The sequence below is a fragment of the Euprymna scolopes genome, chromosome 12 (assembly GCF_053919585.1).
Source record: "Euprymna scolopes isolate OS-2025 chromosome 12, ASM5391958v1, whole genome shotgun sequence".
NCBI lineage: Eukaryota > Metazoa > Mollusca > Cephalopoda > Sepiida > Sepiolidae > Euprymna > Euprymna scolopes.
This window is the reverse complement of record NC_136493.1, coordinates 46884470-46907619: the sequence shown is the minus strand read 5'-3', so window position 1 is coordinate 46907619 and position 23150 is coordinate 46884470. Positions and strand designations below refer to the sequence as shown.

Genomic DNA, 23150 nt, shown 5'->3' with positions numbered 1-23150 from the left:
GTATCCTCCATAATCTATATATTAATATGATAGCGTGCGTGTTATTTTCTGTGTATCCTCCATAATCTATATATTAATATGATAGTGTGCGTGTTATTTTCTTTGTATCCTCCATAATCTATATATTAATATGATAGCGTGCGTGTTATTTTCTTTGTATCCTCCATAATCTATATATTAATATGATAGTGTGCATGTTATTTTCTTTGTATCCTCCATAATCTATATATTAATATGATAGCGTGCGTGTTATTTTCTGTCACGCTTAAATGCAGGTCGTTTAATTGTTATGTACTTCCATTTCTTGTAATAAATAATTTTACCAAGAATTCTTCAGAAGTTTTGGTTTCAGTTTCGATTATAGCTGATGGCACTCAAGTCATTTAATGTTTTTATAAATAATTTTACTAAGAATTCTTCATAATTTTGGTTTTGGTTTCGATTATAGCTGATGGTACTTAAATCATCTTTTTTTTTTTTTTTTTTCTTGTAAATAATTTTACCAAGAATTCCTCATAAGTTTTGGTTTCGGTTTTGATTATAGCTAATGGGACTCCAATAAATAATTTTATGAAGAATTCTTTATAAGTTTTGGTTTCAGTTATAGCTGAAGGAACTAAAGTCAGATATATTCATAAGTTTGGGATTCGGTTTTGATTCAAGCTGATTAACCCAAGTCATATAGATATATTTTTATTTTTGAAGTTGCAACTTTGTAATATATAAAAATCGATAGAACATCAACTCTATAATAATATATATGAAATCTGCAAGAATTAAAATATCATATTTAAGCATACTTTACGACCGGGCTTCGTGCTAACTTAGATAAATACTTTTGCAGTTTTAACAAAAGAGCTACAATAATACCAGAGCGTCTCCATTTCTGCTGAACATCTACAGAATGCCAACATCAATATATTACATAAGAATGAGTCCCCTGTGGAATTTCCTCAGGTCCCGCTAGTTTCTGTATAAATATATTTCCATTTCGTCATGCTACATGTTAACAAGTAAAAATATTTGACAAGAAAGAAAATATTATACACCAAAAAATCACATAAAATTGATAAAGTAGTTTTATTTTGAAAAAAAAGATGAAATGTTATGGCTTAATGACAATCAATCTTTCAACGCCATTTAGCAGAACAAAGGATATAATTCCAAATAATTAAAACTTTTACAAAATTTTAGAAAGCCATTCTTGTGATGGGGATCAGCTACAAATAGCTTAAAAATGGTTTTCTTCATAAAAATATAACCACATAATCAACTTACATGATCTTTGGTGTATGATATTTTCTTTCTGTCACAAGTAGGTACATAATTAAGATTTTTCTTTGTTTTTTTTTTTTGTTTTTCATGGTGGGGGTGTGAGGCAAAATTATGGACAAACACCTTTTTTGTTCTTACATTTTTGATGGAGGGTGACCTTTTTGCTTTTACTGGTGTTTTAATTAAACCTTCCCAGATTCGAAGAAATAACATGTCCTGTTTGTTTTCTTAATATTATGTTCAATTGATAGGGGCTTCTGCATTGCCCAGAAATGAATAACTAAGGTTCCCCATGTGCTTGGGGGAAATAATTATGAAACTAGTTATTACACTTGATAAAAGTACAATAATTTAGTTCTCGATAACCCCAACTCTCCACTATGTATTTATTTGTATATAGATAAATATGCCTAGGTCACTCATGGGCAAAGTGTAACATCTGCTAGCTTCCCTCTGATATTACAGAGGGAAGATGCAGTTCATCTTGAAAAAGGAAATTGGTGAAAATCCAAACCGGATAGAGGGAGGCTGTTGGCGCTGTGAGACTGTCTTCTAGCAATGGTGTTATAAACAAAACATTTGTGCCAATTAGTCATAAGTCAGCATTAATGAGAATGCTCATGTCTGTGCATAGTCTGATCTAACCGGGGATTGTAAAACATGTATATACTAGCAGGGAGACCCAACGTCGCCCAGGATTGAATAATGATGATCAACGAATGTTTCACATTTCCATATTTTTGTCATCGAAATCCGTGAAATCGACCATTTTTTTTTTTTTTTTTTTTTTTTTTTTTTTTCAATCAAAACAATTGATTACCTGCTTCAGTTAGAAACCCATCGCCTTGCACCGGGAGGAAGCTTCACATACCTCCTCGCAGTGACTTAGTTCACATTGTAGTTTATATTGCACTGTAGAGAACCTATTGTTTTTATAAAATTAATTTTTATATGTAATTTCAAGTTATCATCACACAAGCAGTAAGGTCAGGCATATAAAATCAACAATGGATTGTTTGATATGATGAGTGCAATTGAAATGAATGTTTCTGTTTACAGAACAGTTGAACCATGATACTTGACTTTTGTATTTTAAACTTAAATTGAAGCCATTATTTACAGATAATTTTATAAAATCACCAGTAGATTATCGCAGTGCAATGTATTGTAGACTAAATCACTGCGGCAAGGCGTGTGAAGCTTCCTCCCAGTTCACCCCGGTGGATTCCCCACTAGAACAAGCAATCAATCAATTTGATTAAAAAAAATGAGCGATTTTCACCGATATTGATAATAAAAGCATGGGAGTAATGAAAATTTGTTGATCCGCCTTCAATCCAAGACGACATCAGGTCTCCTTGCTAATATATATATATATATATATATATATATCAGGGCTCTACGGACAAATTTATCTTTAGTTGACCTTTGACAACTAAATATTTTCGTTTATTCGCCAAATAGAAAAGTTACTAGCAAAACCCACATGATTTTTAGAATATGACATCTTCGTTCTGTGACGAGTATGTACATCATAAAGATTTTTCTATATATTTTTTTAAATAAGTGTAATTCTAAATATACAACGTTGTTTTCTTCAAATGATATTTTAAACCGCCTTCATTAAAAAAAGAGTGTATTGTTCTATTACACTTTTATTGTTTAAATAATTTGACTTTCCTTGTTTTATTAAAAAAAAAAAAAAAGTTGAAAAGATATTTTTCAGTCCGTAGTGAGCTTTGGAAGATTGTCAGTGAAAAAAATGCCATCTCCAAAAAGATAAGCGTTTCATTATTTCTAGTCGCCACTTTGAAAAATCATTCGCAAATGCGACTGTTTCACTCGCAATGTGGAGCCCTGTATATATATATATTACTTCTATCTCATCTCACCCAAGAACAAACCATTTTAAGTGGTGAAAGGAAGCAAATAGCAAGTCAGACAATCACCTCAAACTTATCCTACCATTATTCTACCACTAATACCCTTAGAATAAGGATATATGCTCCTCCAGCTATGACTAAAATAGTAGGGTAGACTAGACTCTCGAGCTTTGGTTGTGCAATTAGTCTAGAAGGAAAACTATGAAATAACATAGCACATGACTTTAAGCCATCAGCATCAATGCCGTCCACACTTTTGGGCGTTTCAGATGTCTGACAGCGGGTGAGATAGTTGTATTAGTTGAAACATTGTATTGCTATGTAATTTCTCATCAAAACCTTTATAATAAGATCAATAATTTTTTCTGTCTGATGTACTAAACCCAAGAATGTATTGGAGAAAATTCCCATTGTACGCCTATTTTATATCAAATTTAGCTTCAATTCCAAAGGTACAAATGAAATGATAGATTTGTTTGATTTGTAAATATGCGTTTGTCATAGAAAAATGTTCATTTAGGATTATTGAAAGCAGAATTGCAGATTTGGGTCAAACTTGGAAAATTATTAGGATTTAATTTTTTTTAAATCTCTAAAGAATCAAGTAATATTAGAAGACTTTTAAAAATGGAAGTAAGTTGTATGTTCTGGAATTCTAGGAGTTGAGGTTGGAAGTTTTGCAATTTTAAGAGTCCGGGTGGTTATCTTTTTGGTATCCTTGGAGTTAGGGTGGTCATCTTTTCTTTTTTTTTTTCTTTTTTTGCAATCTTGGAGTGTGGGGTGGTTATCTATTTTTTGCATCCTTTGGCAAACCTTTCAACTTCCTTTATGGAAATATAAAATATCTTTCTTTGATACACAAATCATATTGATAATAAATACATTGACTTTCCAAACGTTTATTTCTTTTAATTATTCCATCATATATAACAGTAGCAGCAGGTCTTAACATTCACGGCAAGTCTTAATAACATTCGCTATGTAATATTGGACTGGGATCTCAACATTTTTCTTCATGAAAAAGAACTTTTTAACAATACGGTCTTCTGTAATGAAAATGGTTGAACTGATGACCTTGAAATTTGTTTTGAATAATGCAGCTCATCTGATGGTTAGTTAAGCCTGCAGCATCAGCCTGCTGGAGAAAATATCAGAAAAGAGAGCATCCTTTGTCTTTTGTAACCTGTTTCACTGAAAATTGGATCAATTTGATAAATCAATTTATTTTTATTTTTTTCCTCAATCTGCAGTGTGCAAATCCCCTGACCTTGTTTCAAGTACAGTGTTCAATGCTAATTAAATGCGATTTGATTCTGCAGTTGGGCTTTTCACCGGATTTAATTACATTTCAAAAGAAAAAAAATATATCTTTAAAGCTGGTTTGTTGATGCAGAAGAAATTTCCTTACAATTTCATTTTTTATTTATTTTCAATAAAATATTTTTCAGCAGTCAAAAAAAAAAAACTCAATCTCACTTTGGTAGCTGATACCTTAATTTTACTTGTTCAGTTTGTGGAATTTTGGATTTACTTCTAAGCTGATCCCACTTAGCCAACAAATAATACTTATAAAATGACTTTATACTTAGCAGAGTTATCCGGCATTACCTAGGGCAAAAATGTAACCGGTTTCTATTAAATTTATATCTCTATTTCTTCCATCCTCCTTTCCCTCTGTTTCTACTGTACCCCACCCCTCTCTCTCTCTCTCTTTCTCAATACACACACATACACAACTTGTGGAATGACTCAGCCTGAGAAAAATTAATTACATTAAAAAAAAAAAGTCAATAACTTCCTTTTAGTTGGTGGCTAAAAACAAATGCAACTTGACTAAATTTGAATGATTTTGTTTCTTATATTTTAGATATTCATTTTGGGCAACACTGATAAAAAATATACCAACTTTGTGGGTCTTTTTTTTTACCTTTAGCCAGACATATATGCCAAAACAACTGCCTTCTTATGTAATAGATGGCAAAAAAATTGATGTTTTGCCAGTGTTTATACGAATCACAATACAAAGATTCAATCCTAAACTAATTAAATACTTTTATGAACTTTGCAAGGTGTGTGTGAGTGGGTAATATTTAGTTTGCTTTTATGCAAAGAGTAAGTAGGAGTCTTCCATGAAGATCCAGATACCTCCAATATTTAATATTTTAAGAAGTATTGGACATCAATTAATATATACTCATCAAATTTCAGTTTCCTTGAGATATTTAAGAAGTCTTTTAGATGACAATATGGCTACAATCTCCTATTTGAAAATGCAAACATTTCAAATTTGCATTAAATGCGATCTATTAGTCATTAGACACCAATAAACAAGATTCACTGAATTTTAATTTCTTTTTAAGACCTATTAAGCTTCTAAAATTTTAGATATTTTCACCAAAATGAAAATTGTCATGAATTTTAATCAATGTTGGACTAAGGGTTTAAGATAAGTTGTGCAAAACTGTTCTGAGGAATTCATTTTACAAGTCCTGGGATATGTATTCTAATATTCATATAAAATCAGAATTATATTAGTAATTTGAATTCTTTTATATAAATTATCATTTTTGATTACCTAAAAAAAACAAACACTATTATTGACTTTTTATTTAGTTTGGAGGATTTCTTTCCAAATACATTTCAGACAGTGGGAGTTATCTAATTTGCTATTAATTTCTTAAATTTCTTTTAAGTTCGTCTAATACTTTTCTTCTTTTTTTTTTCAATAGGATAGGATTGAACTATTGCAAATTAAAAAACGAAAGATGTTTCTGAATTTTGGAAATGAGGATTCATTATTTGGATTAATCAAACTACTGTTCTCATCTTGAATGTGATTTTCACAATGTTTTGGTCGATGTAACCTCAAACCTTCTTCAGTTGTACCTTGTCAAACTCTGGAATTAGGATGGAATTTCAGAAAAATACATTTGCGAATTACTTAGAACCTCTATCCAGTCATGGCGGACGGAACAAAAGCATGCTACCCTTGAAAAGTAAATAAAGGGTTCCGCTCAAAATTTCATCCAAATTCCCGGGTTTGACACAAACATTCCCGAATTTGACAACATAAACCTGAAGAAGGTCGGAGGTTACATCGACCGAAACGTGAAAATCACACTCAAGATGAGAACCGTAGTCCGGTGAATCCAAATAATACAAAGAGATTTCTAACAGCCTAAAGAAGCAAAATAAAGAAAACATCAGTCAAGTGCTTTTTTGATTATTAGGGATAGAGGGAGGGGTTCGTCATGCTAGATGTTAAAACATCAAAAGATACTAAGTGCTTAAAATTGAAAGTGTGTAATGCTTTCTATTTTTAAAGGGTTTTTTTAATGTTTTTATTGTTAACAGTTTAGAATTCGTTTAGATACTGCACTTAATCTTTTTTGTCCATGGTCACTGAAAGAGAATTTTTTTTAGGCTGAGGCAATTTTTATTTTTGTCTTAATCCAGTGTTTTCCTTTTTGGGGGAGCTGGCTTATCCTCACTTTAAAAACCGACCCTGTGTCTAACTCTTCTCTCGTAGATAAGCAAATAAATAGGGATTGCTAACAGACCTATAAATGTACAACATAAGCCATCCTCATAAGTAATCCTTTTTTTTTTTTTCATTCCTTTCATCATTTTCGATACTCTCGTGATGGTCTTTGTCATTAAATTAACTTTAATCCACAACTTAAAGTGAAAGACGTGATCTGTTATGGTCACTGGAAAAATAATTGGATCATTCTACTGTTCCAGAAAGTATCTTGCTCCTGATGCAATCGTCTACTTCGATAAGAACCAGATACAGTCTAGAATGGAATACTATTAACACATCTGGCAAGGTGCCGTTCGGAGTACTCTCTTCTGCCTTGACAGAGGAGTACAAAATCAATTTTACTTCTCTTCTGCACAGTCTCTTTCTCGCAGAACAGACATTGCCAATCTGTCTCTATTTATTGTTATTTTCATAATAGGTGCTCAACTGAGTTCCAGTCTAGAAGACATTCACAGCAAAAAATTCTTGCTACAACTACAATAAAATTTGTCTTTTAACAGAATTTCCAGCAGCAGCGTTTTTGGGGTGTTTTTTTTTTTTTTTTTTTTTTCCTAAGAACTTTGCTTCTGTGGACACAATATCATGGGACTGCTTCCCAGCTCACTGTAGCAGGGTCATTTCAAAATCCAATTTTAACACATTCTTGTTGAGCTGTCCTATTTGAGTAATCAAATTCTGCTCACATCCAACCATGGCCTGCAATCAAGTAGTTTGTCCCACCATTCACCTGACACAAATGATTAACCCTTGTCCTCAAGTGTTTTTTGGACCTTGAGTAACAGTGAATCGTTAGGTGACAAAAAAAAATGAGAGAGAAAGAAAATAGTCTCCTATTTATTTTAATCCCTTGAACTCTTATCTTTGAGTGGCTTTTGGCTTTATGGTGACTTATTAGTGAAAAAGAAAAATAGAATATATATATATATATATATATATATATATATATATAATTGCTGTAGTTTCCTAAAAGTAAACCCACTGAAACTCCAGTATTAATCAAAAAGTGTTCAAAAGCAAGCGGAGAGTTTATTATAGTATACTTTTTATTAATTCACACAAATATTATTTGCTACATATGTGCAAACACATTTCCGTTGCAATTTCCTTAGAAATCTGTCATCAGGCTTAGATCTTACAATGAACCAAAACTTTAAACAGTAATTCTTTTAATAAAAAGGTATTAAGATATTAAAAGAACTTTGATTCATTGTAATATCTCAGCCTACTGACGTTGGATTTCTGAAGAAGTCACAACTGAAATATGTATGCACATATGTAGTCAATAATGTTTGTATAATTCCAGATTAATATTATTCAGTGTTAGTAAAACATACAATGAATTTTAGCGAGGTTTATACAAGAGTGGTCAATTCAAAGTAGAGCAAGATATACTTTTTATTTGTTTTTGTATAAACATTTAAATATCACTACACAATCAAGAGTATGTTTCAGTCAACGAGAGACCTCATCATGCGATGTTGCTTTTCCCAAATTTCAGTCTTTAATATATTTTAGAGAAACTTAACACACACACATATACATATATAATACATAAAGCATCACTATTATTGCTTTTCACTAACGCATGGTTTTTTTTATTTTATTTTATTTTTTTCAGGCATGATGTTGCCAATCATGTTGAGTCCAGAACAGCACCTGGTAAGCAATCTTTGGATCATTCTTTTGATTTCTCTTGATGCTTTCATTTAATTTTCCCCACTTTTTTATTATTGGAAATCTGAATTTTTGATGTGGGTTGTTATTGTAATTCTAAATACAAATTATATTACATCATATTATGTAATTCTAAATACAAATTATATTGCATCATATTATGTAATTCTAAATACAAATTATATCACATCGTATTATGTAATTCTAAATACAAATTATATCACATCGTATTATGTAATTCTAAATACAAATTATATCACATCATATTATGTAATTCTAAATACAAATTATATCACATCATATTATGTAATTCTAAATACAAATTATATTACATCATATTATGTAATTCTAAATACAATTATATTACATCATATTATGTAATTCTAAATACAAATTATATCACATCATATTATGTAATTCTAAATACAAATTATATCACATCATATTATGTAATTCTAAATACAAATTATGTCGCAACAAAACATAATGATATCCATTTTCACCCCAATAGTAAAAAATTATAATTGCACAAAATAAGGGCTGTATACCAAAATTCATCCAGTATTTTTTTTTTTTTTTTTTTTTTTTTTTTTATAAAAAAAATAAAATTCTATCATTCTCGTGAAAATTTTGGAAACCATTCTTAACATGGAGAGGGGGCTTTGTTGATGCTTTCCTTGCTTGAATTAGTTTATGTCCCTTGGCCATAATAAGACCGAAAATGACTAAAAAGAGATTTCACAGATGATTTTTTTTATTTTTAATTGATGAATTTGCATAATTTTGTACTATATTTTTAACCTGACACATAAGTACATACATTTTTGCGCCATTGTCTTTTTACAAGTATCTTTAAATATTGGGATGTACTAGATAATCACCAATGGATATAGGAGTTATCTATATATATAAAAGCAAAAATGTATGTATGTACGCTTTTCCTCGATGTCCACAAAGGCTTCTTTCAGAGAAGCGCTTGCTCGGTTCACAACTTCTTAAAACTTTTTATATCATCTATAAATTGTAATATCTCAGAGTCACCCATGGAGCTCGCCTGTCTATTTAATTTTATTGACTTTCAAACGTTAATTATTGCATATTTCCCGCATCGGCACGCGTTACATTCGGTTTTCGGTATAAAAAAAGCGAAACTCGACTCTAATCACAGGCCGAAAGCCAGTTGTCTCAAGAGAGCTAAGTAACGTTTGTTCAATGTCGACTTCGTCATATCAGTCTGTAGCTTTCATTTCGCTCCTCCCAATAAACAGGGAGCGGGTTTTTAAAAACAAACAAACCGATTTATTCACCTCATTCAAAACTGCCCCGCACAAAATGCTTACTGCTGAATACCTATCGCCGTCACGTCAATCAAAAACGCGCACCTGTTTTTTGGTTTTTTTTTTAACATTTTACTATTTTCCAACTGCGCGTCGTGAAGGCTTCGTTTTTTGGGGTTTTTTCACATTTTCGGGGGGGGGTTTTCACATACCCCGAAAAACACCCGGGCAACGCCAGGTACCCCTCGCTAGTTAAAAATAAAAATTAAATATTGGGATGTACTAGATAATCACCAATGGATATAGGAGTTATTAAAAATACTGATATTTTTCAATATTGCATCTTTTAAAACAATGTAACATTATTTGTTTTTATATTAAAGTTATCTAAAATTATAAGATTATGAAAGTTTATTTTTTAAAAAGTCGTTGATTTTTGTATAACTTAATATTTTACTGTTCAAATTTTCTTTCTTGTGTTGATCTCCCCCCCTCTTAAATATATTTTTTTTACCTAACTTAGTTGTCCTTTTCACTTTCGATTCTCTTTTCCCATTCTGTTCTCTTTCTCTTTTTATTCTTTCTTTATTATTCCTTGTTTAAAGATCCACGACAAATGCCATTTTGTTTGTATGAGCATACATGAAAACCATATACCATGAATTGACGCTAGCATTGCGAAGGAAATTGGGTGTGTTTAGACTGCTAAGAAATATTATAAAATAAGATGCAACGTATGGGACCATTTACCAGTAAGACTTTGTATGGTATAGAAAATATCAGGTGGTTTGTTAAGTTGATGTAGATTTTTAGTAGTTCCTGTTTTGACATAATGGAACAACATTTTTGGTTAAAGCATATTTTAAGCAATCTCTTGAGGAAGAATGTTAAAAATGATTTAACTTCTAACTTTTTGAGTCCCATGAAAATGGAGGGTTGCAAGAGGCACTTGATGCATTTCTATTTCCACCAGGGTGAAAATGCCTGCTGTGTAGTCTAGACCATTGTTGAGGTGGCTTATTCAGTGGTGACAGAAGTATGGTCCTGTATAGGTGTAGGAGGTCCATTCACCTAGGTTTTGCCTTCTTACTCTTTGAGAAGGGTTTAGTCTATTGCTAATCACCTGAAGCAATACTGACGGGGTTACCTACCTAGGGATTTTTTTTTTTTTTTTTTTGCAGGCCAAAGTGCTGTTGCTGTAGGGCATTGGTTTTTCAAATCCCACTTTCCTGACCTTGTCACATCTTTCCTGCCATATACAGTGGAGATGTTTTGGTTGAGAGTTTGCAAAGCTTAGAGCAGATGATTTTCATTTCATTCATTTTTATATAGATGACAATCATATCCAGACATTAATTGAGAATAATACATATAACTCAACATGGAAACCAGCAGAAAGGTTTAAGATTTGAAATTTTATCGTTTTGCAAGCATTTGCTTAAATATTTAATGTCATATTTTTTGACATTTCATTTCCTTGAATTTTGGCGCAAACTTTGTGGGCAACCAGATTGTATTGTATCATACTAAAGTTGATATCGTGACGACCGAGGTTTCGAAAGTCAGCATAAATATTTTTGGTTTAGGAGTCTGTGTCTAATTTTTGAACTGCTGACTCCACAGTTTTATTTATTTTTTATGAATCCTATTCTCTGCATTTTGTTACTTTAAAAAAAAAAAAAAAGGTTTAATTCAGTTGACATTGAAAAATACATCTGTCCTTTTGAAAAATCAAAATATTCTAAATAATATATACAGGATGTTTTGGGATAAATTTACGTACTGGCCGTAGCTTGACTCCTTGATGAGCTGAAATAAGAGCTTCCCTTCAAATAGATCAAGAACTCTGTGTTATGAACGTATTAGTTGTATTTACCTGGCGTTGGGATACACTGAAATCATTTTAGTTATAAATTCTTATTTACTTGCATATTTTTTGATTTATGGTAGACAACTATCATTCTTGAATTTAAAATGATTTTTATTTTTAGATAATTATTTTAAAATGTTTCTTATTAGCAATTGTCTTGGCTGGACGAAGTAATTTTTAAAATAAATTGTAGTTAAGCATGTTATTATATTGTCAATAACATGGTACAAGAATAGTAAATAAAAATTGATTAGTCAAAAGCAAAGTTTGATTTGCCAGCTTGAATGCTAGTCAGCTCTGACTTTAAAAATCCGACAAAATTTGATATGTTAGGTGATATATTTTTTTATTTCTTTAGTCTCCTTGTTTAGCGTGAGAGAACTTACAAACTGCATGAATTATGTCTAACCTTTTATTGCCAGAATTTTTTTCATGCAATAAATTTTTTAATCATGAAGCCCACACGTGACAGAAGTTAGCATGCAACTGAAACATAAACAAACCCCTCATTCTTTTGTTGAACCATGCATAGATCTGTACTTTGAAGACCAGTTGGGTTAACAAACCATAAGAGTAAGAAATATTATTTTGGAAGGCGACTTGAAAGTACAGTTTGGTGGTAAAGGGTTAAGTTTATTTCCAACGCACATATGCAGCTATGAAAACTGCAACCAAGAAAAAGGCTGACATAAATACAAGGACAAAAAATGTACATAAAGATAAAAACAATGCAATATTTTACAAATAAATAACAAATGAAATGGGATAAAGAGAAATAGATATGAAAGTGGCACCAGATGCATGTAGGACAACCCCGCACACAAACACACATATACATACACATTGTGTGGAATGAAGAACACAATTACCTAAAGTAAAATGTTGATAAATATTGAATATATTTCTATAACAAATATTTTGTAAAGTTTTCCTGCCATTTTATTTTTAACAACCATATTTCACTACAGCGTCTGAACGCACAAGTACCAACATTTTTAAAGATAAAATTCAATTTGTTTCCTACTTTTGAGGGTCTGGAATATGACCTTAAACTATATCTGATGGTAAGGCCCCAACTTGCGGGCTTTGGGGAGTGTGGAGCCACCCTTTAATTGCCATTGCTCCCAGGTCTACTCTGACCAGAATGGTAGTGCCTGTTAGGGTCCCAACTATGGATTAAATAGAAACTGATTTGAAAAAAATATATTCTATTAAAAAACTTTTCTTCAAAATCACTGGATTCAGCATTAAATAACCTGAAAAGGGTTGACATGCCGTAAAACAACCAACCCAACCTACTTTTGAGATGTCAATATAATCAAAATTTTGGACACCTAGTGTACCCTCTCCTCCGTCAAAAATGATGGGGAAAAAATATTAAGCTTTGCAAGTATTCGCAATCTCTATTTATCTAGATATATTTCTAACATATTCATAGAAAATTCTAGAATTGTTAATAATTTAATTCTTTATAAAAAAATTATAGGATTATTTCTGTAGTATTTCGTTCACAAATACACAAATATTATATTTTAAGAATTCTTATTAATTATAAACAGAAATACCATAGGTACTAAACGTAATATTAAGTTCCTTAAAAAAAAAAAAATTAAAAGAAACCGAGACATGTGCATGCGAGTATTGTTTTTCTAAAACGGTTCACTTTTTGAAAGTAAAAAAAAAAAATACTCCAGCTGAGATCGCAACCAAAACCTAAAGTACGATAACCATTAGGCCAACTTGATACGATCTTTAAAAAGCATTTTCAAACCTACTCATTCTTAACATAAGTAATCTGTCAGGTGAACAATTCACACATTCGTGAAACAGTTGACAAACAGATAAAAATCCGATGCCCCCCCCACACACACACACATACCAAAGCGTGATTGATCAACTGAGATGTGTGTCCAAACTTGTGGTGGACAGATTAATAGAAGATTGATTATAGAGAAATGTAAGGATGCTTATGAAAACTTTTGATTAAATTGACGGTGGCTAAGTGGTTAACGATATGGACCGAAAACGTGGGTGTGCCAAGTTTGAATAGAGTTTCATTAAACCCACATCTGACGATGTGCTTAATCTCTTAGAAACTCTTGTTTCATGCTTTCTCTTAAAAACTGAGCTTAAATAAAATTTAAATGAGAAATTTGAAAATTTTAAAGTGTCGGAAATAAGGATAAAATCATTTTATTTACTTTTGTTGTTGTAAGTCTAATATTTCGCTAAAAATAGCTTCATCAGGGTAGGAAATCCAGTTTGTGATTTTTTTTTTTTTTTGTTAGTTAAGGGGGAAGTAATGCCTGGGAGTAGAAGAGAAGAGAAATATATGTGTTGTTCTGTTGGTTCCACATGTGTTTTGCTCGAGTTTTGAGCGAGAAATTAAAAGATAGTCGCACACTTTTAGAAGATACTTATTTTGAATAAAATTTGAATGAGAAATTTGAAAACTTTAAAGTGTCGGAAATAATGATAAAGCGGGAAAATTTAAAGTAAACGATGGGCACAAACTTTTAGAAGAAACTTATTTTAAATATTTCATTGAAAATGTTAACCAGTTCCATAAATTTAAGAATTATTCTTTTGCTTGCAGATATTTTATTTTGGTGTTTGTTTCTTTAAAATCTCATCTCTTATTGTCTTCTGTCTTTCAGAGTGCCAAGATCATTACGTGTCATTTTATTTATTTGGGAACATCGGTAAAGGTGAGTCATAACTGAACAAATTTTAAATGGAAGAATTATTTTACATCTTTTTTTTTTATTCATCCCAAAACCCATTGTCATTGAAGTGTAAAGGCCTACTGCGAATTAAAGACCAGATTCATTGGGAAATCCTAAGTGAGGAGTTGTGCAGCAAGATGTTTGTTCACATTACATTAAAATTTCTGCATATTGATACAGTCAAGGAAATGCTTACAGTTCAAAGAAAGATGCTATTAGAACAGAAAATCTTCCATCATCTGGGGAAAAGTTTGGATTTAGCTGATTGCCAGGTTGGCCAGGTGTATTTGTCATGGGGCCACCAGAACAGCAAGTTCATCTGAACACGCTGCATCAAATCGAGGTACTTGTAAAACATGCACAGGGATGCATCATTGCAACGATATGAACTTGGTAGATAGTGTAGAATCTGTTCAGTATGAGAATCTTTTTTCTCTACCACCAAGAATCTTTGGTTGTAGAGATTTGCTACTTGAAGTCCTGCATCTTATACAGGGTGACCCCCCCCCCCGTGACCCCCCCCCCCCCCCCCAAAAAAAAAACCGGGCCCCAACTCTAATTAAGCCCCGTTTCTTAGTGTTTTGCCCAAATGAAATGAAACTTTGGTCATAACTAGTTTATTATATTCAAAACATCACATCAAAACACTAGGGCCTTTGGCCTTTTTTTTCTCCGTTGACTGTAAAATGCTCAGAAAAACAACTGAATGTCCTCGGTTTTTTGGGTCACCCTCTATAAGCTTAACCTTTGACTATGAAAAAGTCTTGTCAAAGTTGAAATTTTAACAGAATTTCAACTTTTGGTTTTTCCGAATTTGATAGATGGATCTGATGCTTCTTGATATCAACCATCATACAAAGTTTCACTCTGATCAGATAATTTTGAATTATCAACATTTTCATGGGATAAGTTTAGAAATACTTCATACAATGTGGAGAAGGCCCAGGTAAAACTTTTGCCCATTCTTACATTGTCAGGCAAAGGTATGCAGCCTTATGACTGACTTATATTTGCGTTACTGTTACTTCGAATTCATTATTGATCGATGTGGTAGTATCTGTCAGGATTCCAACTGTGGGTCAAATGAAATTTCTCCCTGACATGATACTGAACTGCTTCACACTGCCTTGCTTTCCTATGTCACCTCATCATGTTCATATCCATATTTCCTGATCCTTACCTTTTTTATTTTTTTTTTTCCGGTCTTCCTTATTTCTCAACCTCTATCTACTACTTAAACTCTCTAATCTAATCCTCCCTCCATTCACTTCAGTATGACACCAAACTACATTCAGTGGTGAGGCCCCAATTTTGGAATGTTGCAGAAGTCACTTGTTGGTTGCCGGTACTCCTAGGAATACTCTGACTCAGTGTAATGGTAGTACTTGCCAGGGCCTCATCTTGAAGGAGGCACAATTTTTAACTTTAAAATATACTTTATTAATCTGTTATATAAAGAGCAGTTGACTATATGTACCTAACTAAAATTCAAGATCTACACAAGACACACCTACAAAACTGATATATTCTTTTTCAGTATTATGTCGGACATGATATAAACACATTTTTCTTTAAATATTCATTTTGGAGTTACAAGGAACAAAGAAAATTGGGATGGGTAGGGATTTATATTTATAGGTTTTTGTTTTTTTTGTTTTTTTTTCCAATGACCTTTGGTGTGAACCCCAAATTTAAAATACAGACCTGGCCTTCAGCCTAGAATCAAAGTGTAGTATCTGTTCTGTTTGAGAATATATACTTCTTGACTAGTAAGAGAGGTGGAGGTAGAAGTTTTAAAAGAAAGATGTTATACACACTTTAACTATTTTGTTCTCCATGTCTCAGAGCGACACCATGTAGCCATGCTAGTCTTAACTATGGGGTGTCATTCCTTCACCTAGAATTATGTTAAATATTTAATATACTATCCGTAATTTTTGAATAAAGTATATTTGAAGCAAAAAATGTCATCTTAATAGAACAGGTTTTATTAGTTTTTTTGGTTTTTATTTTTCCTTTTTAACTAATTTTACCTTTGAAAAAATTTAAACTTCTTGGATACAATTTAAGCTGCCATTTGATCTTTGAATCTAACAGAATGATCAATCATTTCCAATCAGCAAACATTCTCTCTTTTTGTATTTCACATAAATTGACAAAACTCATGTAACACGATTTGCAAATTTTCTAAAAAAATTTGTTGAGTTGCACCCAGATTTTACATGATCTCACTTTATCAAAACAAAATATTCTTCTCGTCTGTATCCTTTTAGGGGAGAAGGAAGAAGACTTTCAAAACTATGTCTGCTCCATTCCACAGACTGAGTCCAAGAGAATACTTTTTGTCATGTATTTTCTTTTTTACATCATCAGGGCTCTACATTGCGAGTTAAACAATCGCACATCTTTTTGGCGATTGCATTTTTTTTTCACTGACAATCTTTCAAAACTCACTACAGACTGAAAAATATCTTTTCAACTTTTTTTTTAATAAAACAAGGAAAGTCAAATTATTTAAACAATAAAAGTGTAATAGAACAATGTACTCTTTTTTTTAACGAAGGCTGTTTAAAATATCATTTGAAGAAAATTTGTTGTATATTTAGAATTACACTTATTTAAAAAAATATACAGAAAAATCTTTATGATGTACATACTCGTCACAGAACGAAGATGTCATATTCTAAAAGTCATGTGGGTTTTGCTAGTAACTTTTCTATTTGGCTAGTAAACGAAAATATTTAGTTGTCAAAGGTCAACTAAAGATAAATTTGTCCGTAGAGCCCTGGTCATGTATTTTCTTTTTTACATCATTGTTAACATTTGGATTTTCTAACTAGTGTCATTTTGAAGAAATCAAAAAAGAAATGATTGCATTTGTTGTTTATTGTTTACATTGATTGTAATCTTATTAGGGCAAAATGCGGTTTAGAAACCTGGATATTGCAAAGTAGTTTATGGTCAAAATAAAAAGACAAGCTCAAAATTATTTTGGAAAGAAAGGACAAAGCAGAAAAATTCCTTTGGCTGCGACATCAATAGATCAGAAGCACGATCAACAAGAAAATGTTATTGTCTGAAAACAAATTGTGATTAGTAATCAGATTGCAGACATTGACAGTAGAACGGGTGTCAAATAATGTTAACAAATCTTATTTAACTGATTGACTGAAAACTCTATTCAGCCTATTGATTCACTAACATTGCTATGATTTTGCTACATGTATTCTCTTTTTTTTTTTATATCATCTTTTGTTTCTTTTACAGTTTCCGTTCCATGTTGTAATTACAGCTTTGGCCTCACAAACGATGGTAAGCAAAACTCCAATCTTTTTTATCAGATTTGTGACTAATTGATGCTACAATTATTTAGAGAATGGAAAGTGGAAACTTTGGCTTACTTTCAGTGGCCCTCAGAGCTCTTGCTTCCCTTATTTTGTCCTCACAGTCCATGAGCAATTTTTCTGAAAACTGAGGAAGAATTGCTGTTTCCTGGGTCAGAATTATCCATACACCATTTTTTATTGGCTAGTTTTTTTCCTTTTTTTTTTTTTTTTTAAAGTTCTTTACATCAAGTGGTCTTGTCTGGAGCGATTTCTATGAAAAAGATTAATTGCACTTCACTTGGATTGCATGATGCCCTTTTCTCTTCCCTGCAACCTCTTTCTCACAAGAGACGTTGCAAGCCTGTCTGCTTTATAGTTGTTTTCATAGCAAGTGCTCGTCAGAGCTCCAATCCAAGCACCCCCCCTTGGCAAACATTCACGAGAAACACTTGTCTAACTGAAAACACTGTGAATAATTTCGCCCACTCTTTATCTGTGCCTAAACCTAAACATAGATTCCATGAACAAAGCTTCTTTCTTAGAACTGCACACCTGTGGAACCGTCTTCCATTTGTCTGCTTTCCAGCTGACTATAATATGGCTGTCTTCAAGTCCAATGTAAACAAGTTCTTGATGAGCCGTTCCCCCTTAAGTAATCCAATTTTACCAAATTTACACTTGTAACGATTACTATCATATTGTTCTTTTGACCACTGTACACTTTTTAACCGTTATCCTCAGTGATTAAATATAAGTTAGAGTGCTTATTTATATTGAGACTCTGGTGAAACATGGTAGTTCAAAATCAAATAACGGGAAAATTTAATGCATATGCAAGGGGTGTTCCAAAATTAACGCCCCTTATTTTTTTTATTCCATCCAAATGGATCAGAGGGTATTACAAATTGCATTATGATGACTGAACTTATGCATCCATGACCTGCAAGTTTCATCTCTGTTGCAGATATTGATGGTGTGAGATTCTAAGAAAGTAATCCCTGCCATGGACATGCATTAGAAGCAGAAATGCATCATTGAATTCCTGGCAAAGTGCATTGAGAATGGTGGTGACTATGTAGAAAAATAAATTCTGGAGCACAGAAGGTTGTTTGTTTTAATGATACTGCTCACATCTTCATAGCTCTTAAAACTTATTGAGTAAAAAAAAAAAAATAGGAGGCTTTACCTTTGGAATGACCTTCATACTTAACAGTGAAAAATATTAGTGTACACCCAAAAATATGGAAAATAATAATTGAGTAGAATTTTGATAAAAAAATATAATTATTTGAAGTCCACAATCTCTGTAAAAGAAGACTGCATGTTGTCTTCATATTAGAAGGGAGATAATCGTTTAGAACCAGCTTAAGTTGACGCGAATATCATTCGGAGTTTACTGGAATCTAAATAGTAAATTATATTTTTTATTAAAATTCTATTTGATAATTTTCCATAAATTTTGGTGTACACTAGTATTTATCACTGATAAGTAAATCCATAAGTTTTCCTATTATTTTATTTTGAACCGTCATATTTCACTTGGGTCCCAGTGAAAATAAGCAATGTTATTCCTTTTCAATGAAAATACATTAAATATAAAAATAAGATTAAATATGATATTGTGAGTGTTTGCACTTAATCATACGGATAACTCTAGTTTTGTTTACTATTAAATTATTTTTGGCGTTTCAATATTAGAGCTAAGATTAAACTATTGAATTTCAATTCAAACAAATGGTATCTACTTGGTTGTCATTTCGAAATTAGTAACATCCAAAAATTATGAAAAATGATAAAATAGAAAATTGTTAATGAAAATAGTTTTCAAAAGTAATTGCGAATTATACTTAAATAGTAAACAGAATGAACATGGGAGGAAACTGAAGTTTGTCTTGTTTAATGAAAGTAAATGTTTTGTGTAATAATGTAGTAATGTTACTAATTGCGACATAGCAATTAAATAGTCTTTTTTTTTTTTCTTTTTTTTTTTTAATGTTGATTGTTGTTGTTTAATGGGTTGGACATCTGCATAGAGCCCCCAAAAAATAACTGTTGGCTTTGTGTGTAGAAATTTGTAGTTTTTATATATCGGTATAAATAAAACAGTAGATGTATGTATATGTGTGTGCCTGTCTGTGTAAATATTTAACCAATAAACTCTTAAACTACTGGTCACACAACACTGAAATTAATAGGAAATAGTAATCATACAGCAAGGATGGTTTATAACAAATAAAATCTTTGTTTGGATGGATGAATAACGCGTACAGATATATATCGACAAGTTGAAATGCAAACTGTTCGTTTCAGCTTGCTGACATATTTTTACTTCTTTCTGTGCATGCCCAAATTCAATTTTATTTCTGCAAGTCATTTAATATTAAATCTTTCTTACTTGTCTCTCGATAGCTACATTGGTAGGAAACTCGGTAGGAATGCTAAATGTTTTGGTTTCAATTCTAGCTGATCGCACTCAAGTCATTTATTTTTTCCTTTTTCAACTTTTGAAACTATATATTAGGTACAATATAATATTCAATAGAGAATTATCCTTGTAATAATAAATACAAAATCTGCATGAATTATATATTTAAGCATGTTTTACAACCTGGCATGGCTGGAGTCACTTGATATAAGGAGCTAAAAAAAAAAAAAACTACTTCAAGGTCAAAAACTGCCTAATGATAAATGTTGTCTAATCTAACTTCCTTAAAGAATCCAAAAAATTCCCTGCTGAAAAAATGTTCTTCAGATTGCCAACCTAGTAATGCCCAAATGGATTTCTAGTGTTTTCATTGGCAATATTTCTGATTATTGTCTGTATGTAAGATTAAAACTATTTCTTATTTGCCATAAATGTTGACTCATTATTCTTCACAATTTTTAGATAATAAAATTTTGTCTCTTTCAGATTCTGTGCCAAATCATAAAAAAACATTAAACAATGCAACAAATAACAATGATGACTCAGGTTGGTTTCTTTTGAAGTCTTTTTTTTTTTTTTTTTTTTTTTTTTTTTTTTTTTTTTTCTTTCGACAGGCGGGAAAGGTCATTTCATTTTTGAACTGTTTATATAATTGTTTTTCTTATTCATCTTAGTTAAAACCAAAAAAAAGTGATTCCTAATTTCAAAGCCATTGATTTGACATCTACATATGAGTAAAATAAACAAGACAGCTTATAAAATCATTTCAAGTGTAGGTCGGTATAGATAATTTGTGGTTAGAAAAAAAATTTTGTGTATGTACATATTTTTTCCGGTGGGGGTGATGTAGTATAGTATACGTTTAATCTTCTTGATGCTATCCTTCCATGATTAATTTTTCTGTATGCGTGTAGAGGGGGGATAATGTACTATGTGTTCTGTTGTCATGTCATTTTCCCAGGCAGTAACTCATTCGAGGAAGGGGTAGTATAGTATGTTTCCCATGATATCATAATATACTAATATATATATAATATAAAGTTTTATTTTTTATTACCGTATTTTGCTGTTAGGTTACATTATTGTTTCGGCTACACGACCGTTTTTTGGCCGTCATATAGCTTCCTCAGACTTTTACAGAAATGTTCGTTTATGGTGGAATGAAAGGGTGAGTGGTGTCAGGGGAGGGATATTCACGCTTTCATTCCACCATAAACGAACATTTCTGTAAAAGTCTGAGGAAGCTACATGACGGCCAAAAAACGGCTGTGTAGCCGAAACAATAATGTAACTTAACAGAAAAATATGGTAATCTATATATATAAAAGCGAAAATGTATGTATGTATGTACGCTTTTCCTCGATGTCCACAAAAGGCTTCTTTCAGAGAAGCGCTCGCTCGCTTCGCAACTTAAAACTTTTTATATCATCCATAAATTGTAATATCTCACACTTAACAATGGAGCTCGCCTGTCTATTTAATTTTATTGGCTTTCAAACGTTAATTATTCCACATTTCCCGCATCGGTACGCGTTACATTCGGTTTTCGGTATAAACAAAAAGCGAAACTCGACTCTAATCACCGGCCCAGAGCCAGTGGTCTCTAGAGAGCTAAGTAACGTTTGTTCAATGTCGACTTCGTCATATCAGACGGTAGCTTTCATTTCGAGACGAGACACTCCCCCCTAATAAACAGGGAGCTGGTTTTCCCCGAACTTAGTTAAAAACAAACAAACTGATTTATTTATTTATTTATTTATTTAAAAACTGTCCCGCACAAAATCTTAACTGCTGAATAGCTATCGCCGTCACATCAATCAAAAACGTGCACCTGTTTTTTTTTTTTCACACTTTACTATTTTCCAACTGCGCTTCGTCAAGGTTTCGTTTTTTTGTTTTTTTTTTCACGGGCACCTGTTTTTTTTTTTTGTTTTTTTTTTTTTTTTTCACATTTTCGGGTTTTTTCACACACACCTACAAACACCTGGGCAATGCCGGGTACCCCTCGCCAGTAAAAAATAAAACGCATATTTGTTCTACAACAGTATTGAGCACTTTCTTCAGGTTTTTATTAATTACCATTTCTACTAAATATATATATGTATTCGTTTACTGTTTTTTGGGGAAAGAATTCCAACAAAGTGCTCGATTACAAAGAAAAGTTTTTTCGATATAAGAGCTTAATATTTACTTATTTAATAGTACAGAAGTTCAGAAAAACATTGGTACCGTCGGTTTCAAACCCAACATAAAGGGAAACCGACGGTACCAATGTTTTTCTGAACTTCTGTACTATTGAATAAGTAAATATATATATATATATATATATATATACTTAGTGTGTGTGTGTATATATATATATATATATATATATATATATATATATATATATATATAACATAGAACCTGGTCAGTACTAAAATGGGTGCCCATTTGGGAATTCCATGTGCTATATGTGCTCTCCGCTTATCTCACCATTGTTTCCAGTCATCCTGGACTTCTTGCCACTGGACTCTAGCAGTGCCGATTCAGGAGAGGTGTGGTTGGAGATTGTGCAACCCTTGCCTCACAATTACACATGCAGCTACCTTTACAGGGGATATCCATTGTCTCTTGAGACTGAACAGAGGCATCGATATGTATTATTTATTTATTGTTGTTGTTGGGCAAACTTTTAAGGTTTAAGCTGTATAGATACTAATTTTAATCACAACGCATGTATAACTAAGCTGTAGAAAATTAGATTACAATGATCCTCTATTCAGTCTTAGATGTTGTTTTTACAGTCTGTTTCATCATCACTCAGGCAAACAAAATACAGATTTATGTCTCTTGGATTTTCAAGGAGTGTGACAAAGGAAAGGCTAAAATTATTTCCAAACCCTCATTCATTGCCAGGCAGATTGCAAATATACATGATACTTCTGGTCCATATGGTGTCAGATAGCATAGGATTTGAATTTGAAAGGAAAAAATTATCTGGCAGCAAATACAGCCTTTTTTTTTTATTCTCTTTTTTAACACACTTGTGTTGATCATCTATATAATATACTGCTTGTTCCTTCCTTAGTCCACACATTACGATTTGAAAAAGGCATAATACAATTTTTGAAGGTCAAACCAAATTCACAAAATTCGGCTTTAAAAAAT

General features: G+C 32.0%; 1 protein-coding gene across 13 annotated transcripts in view; it reads left to right on the top strand.

Moving 5' to 3' along the window:
- LOC145291269 (uncharacterized) overlaps positions 1-23150 on the top strand; it is a 137376-nt gene that overhangs the window by 57804 nt on the left and 56422 nt on the right. For all 13 annotated transcript variants that reach the window (XR_013869373.1, XR_013869372.1, XM_080136885.1 and 10 more), the window contains exons 5-8: positions 8321-8361; positions 14181-14231; positions 17517-17561; positions 20487-20546. Coding sequence is in view for 11 of the 13 variants with exons in the window: in XM_080136885.1 (XP_079993011.1) it covers positions 8321-8361; positions 14181-14231; positions 17517-17561; positions 20487-20546 (197 nt within the window). In the remaining 2 variants the exon portion in view is untranslated. The remainder of the gene's footprint in view (positions 1-8320; positions 8362-14180; positions 14232-17516; positions 17562-20486; positions 20547-23150) is intronic.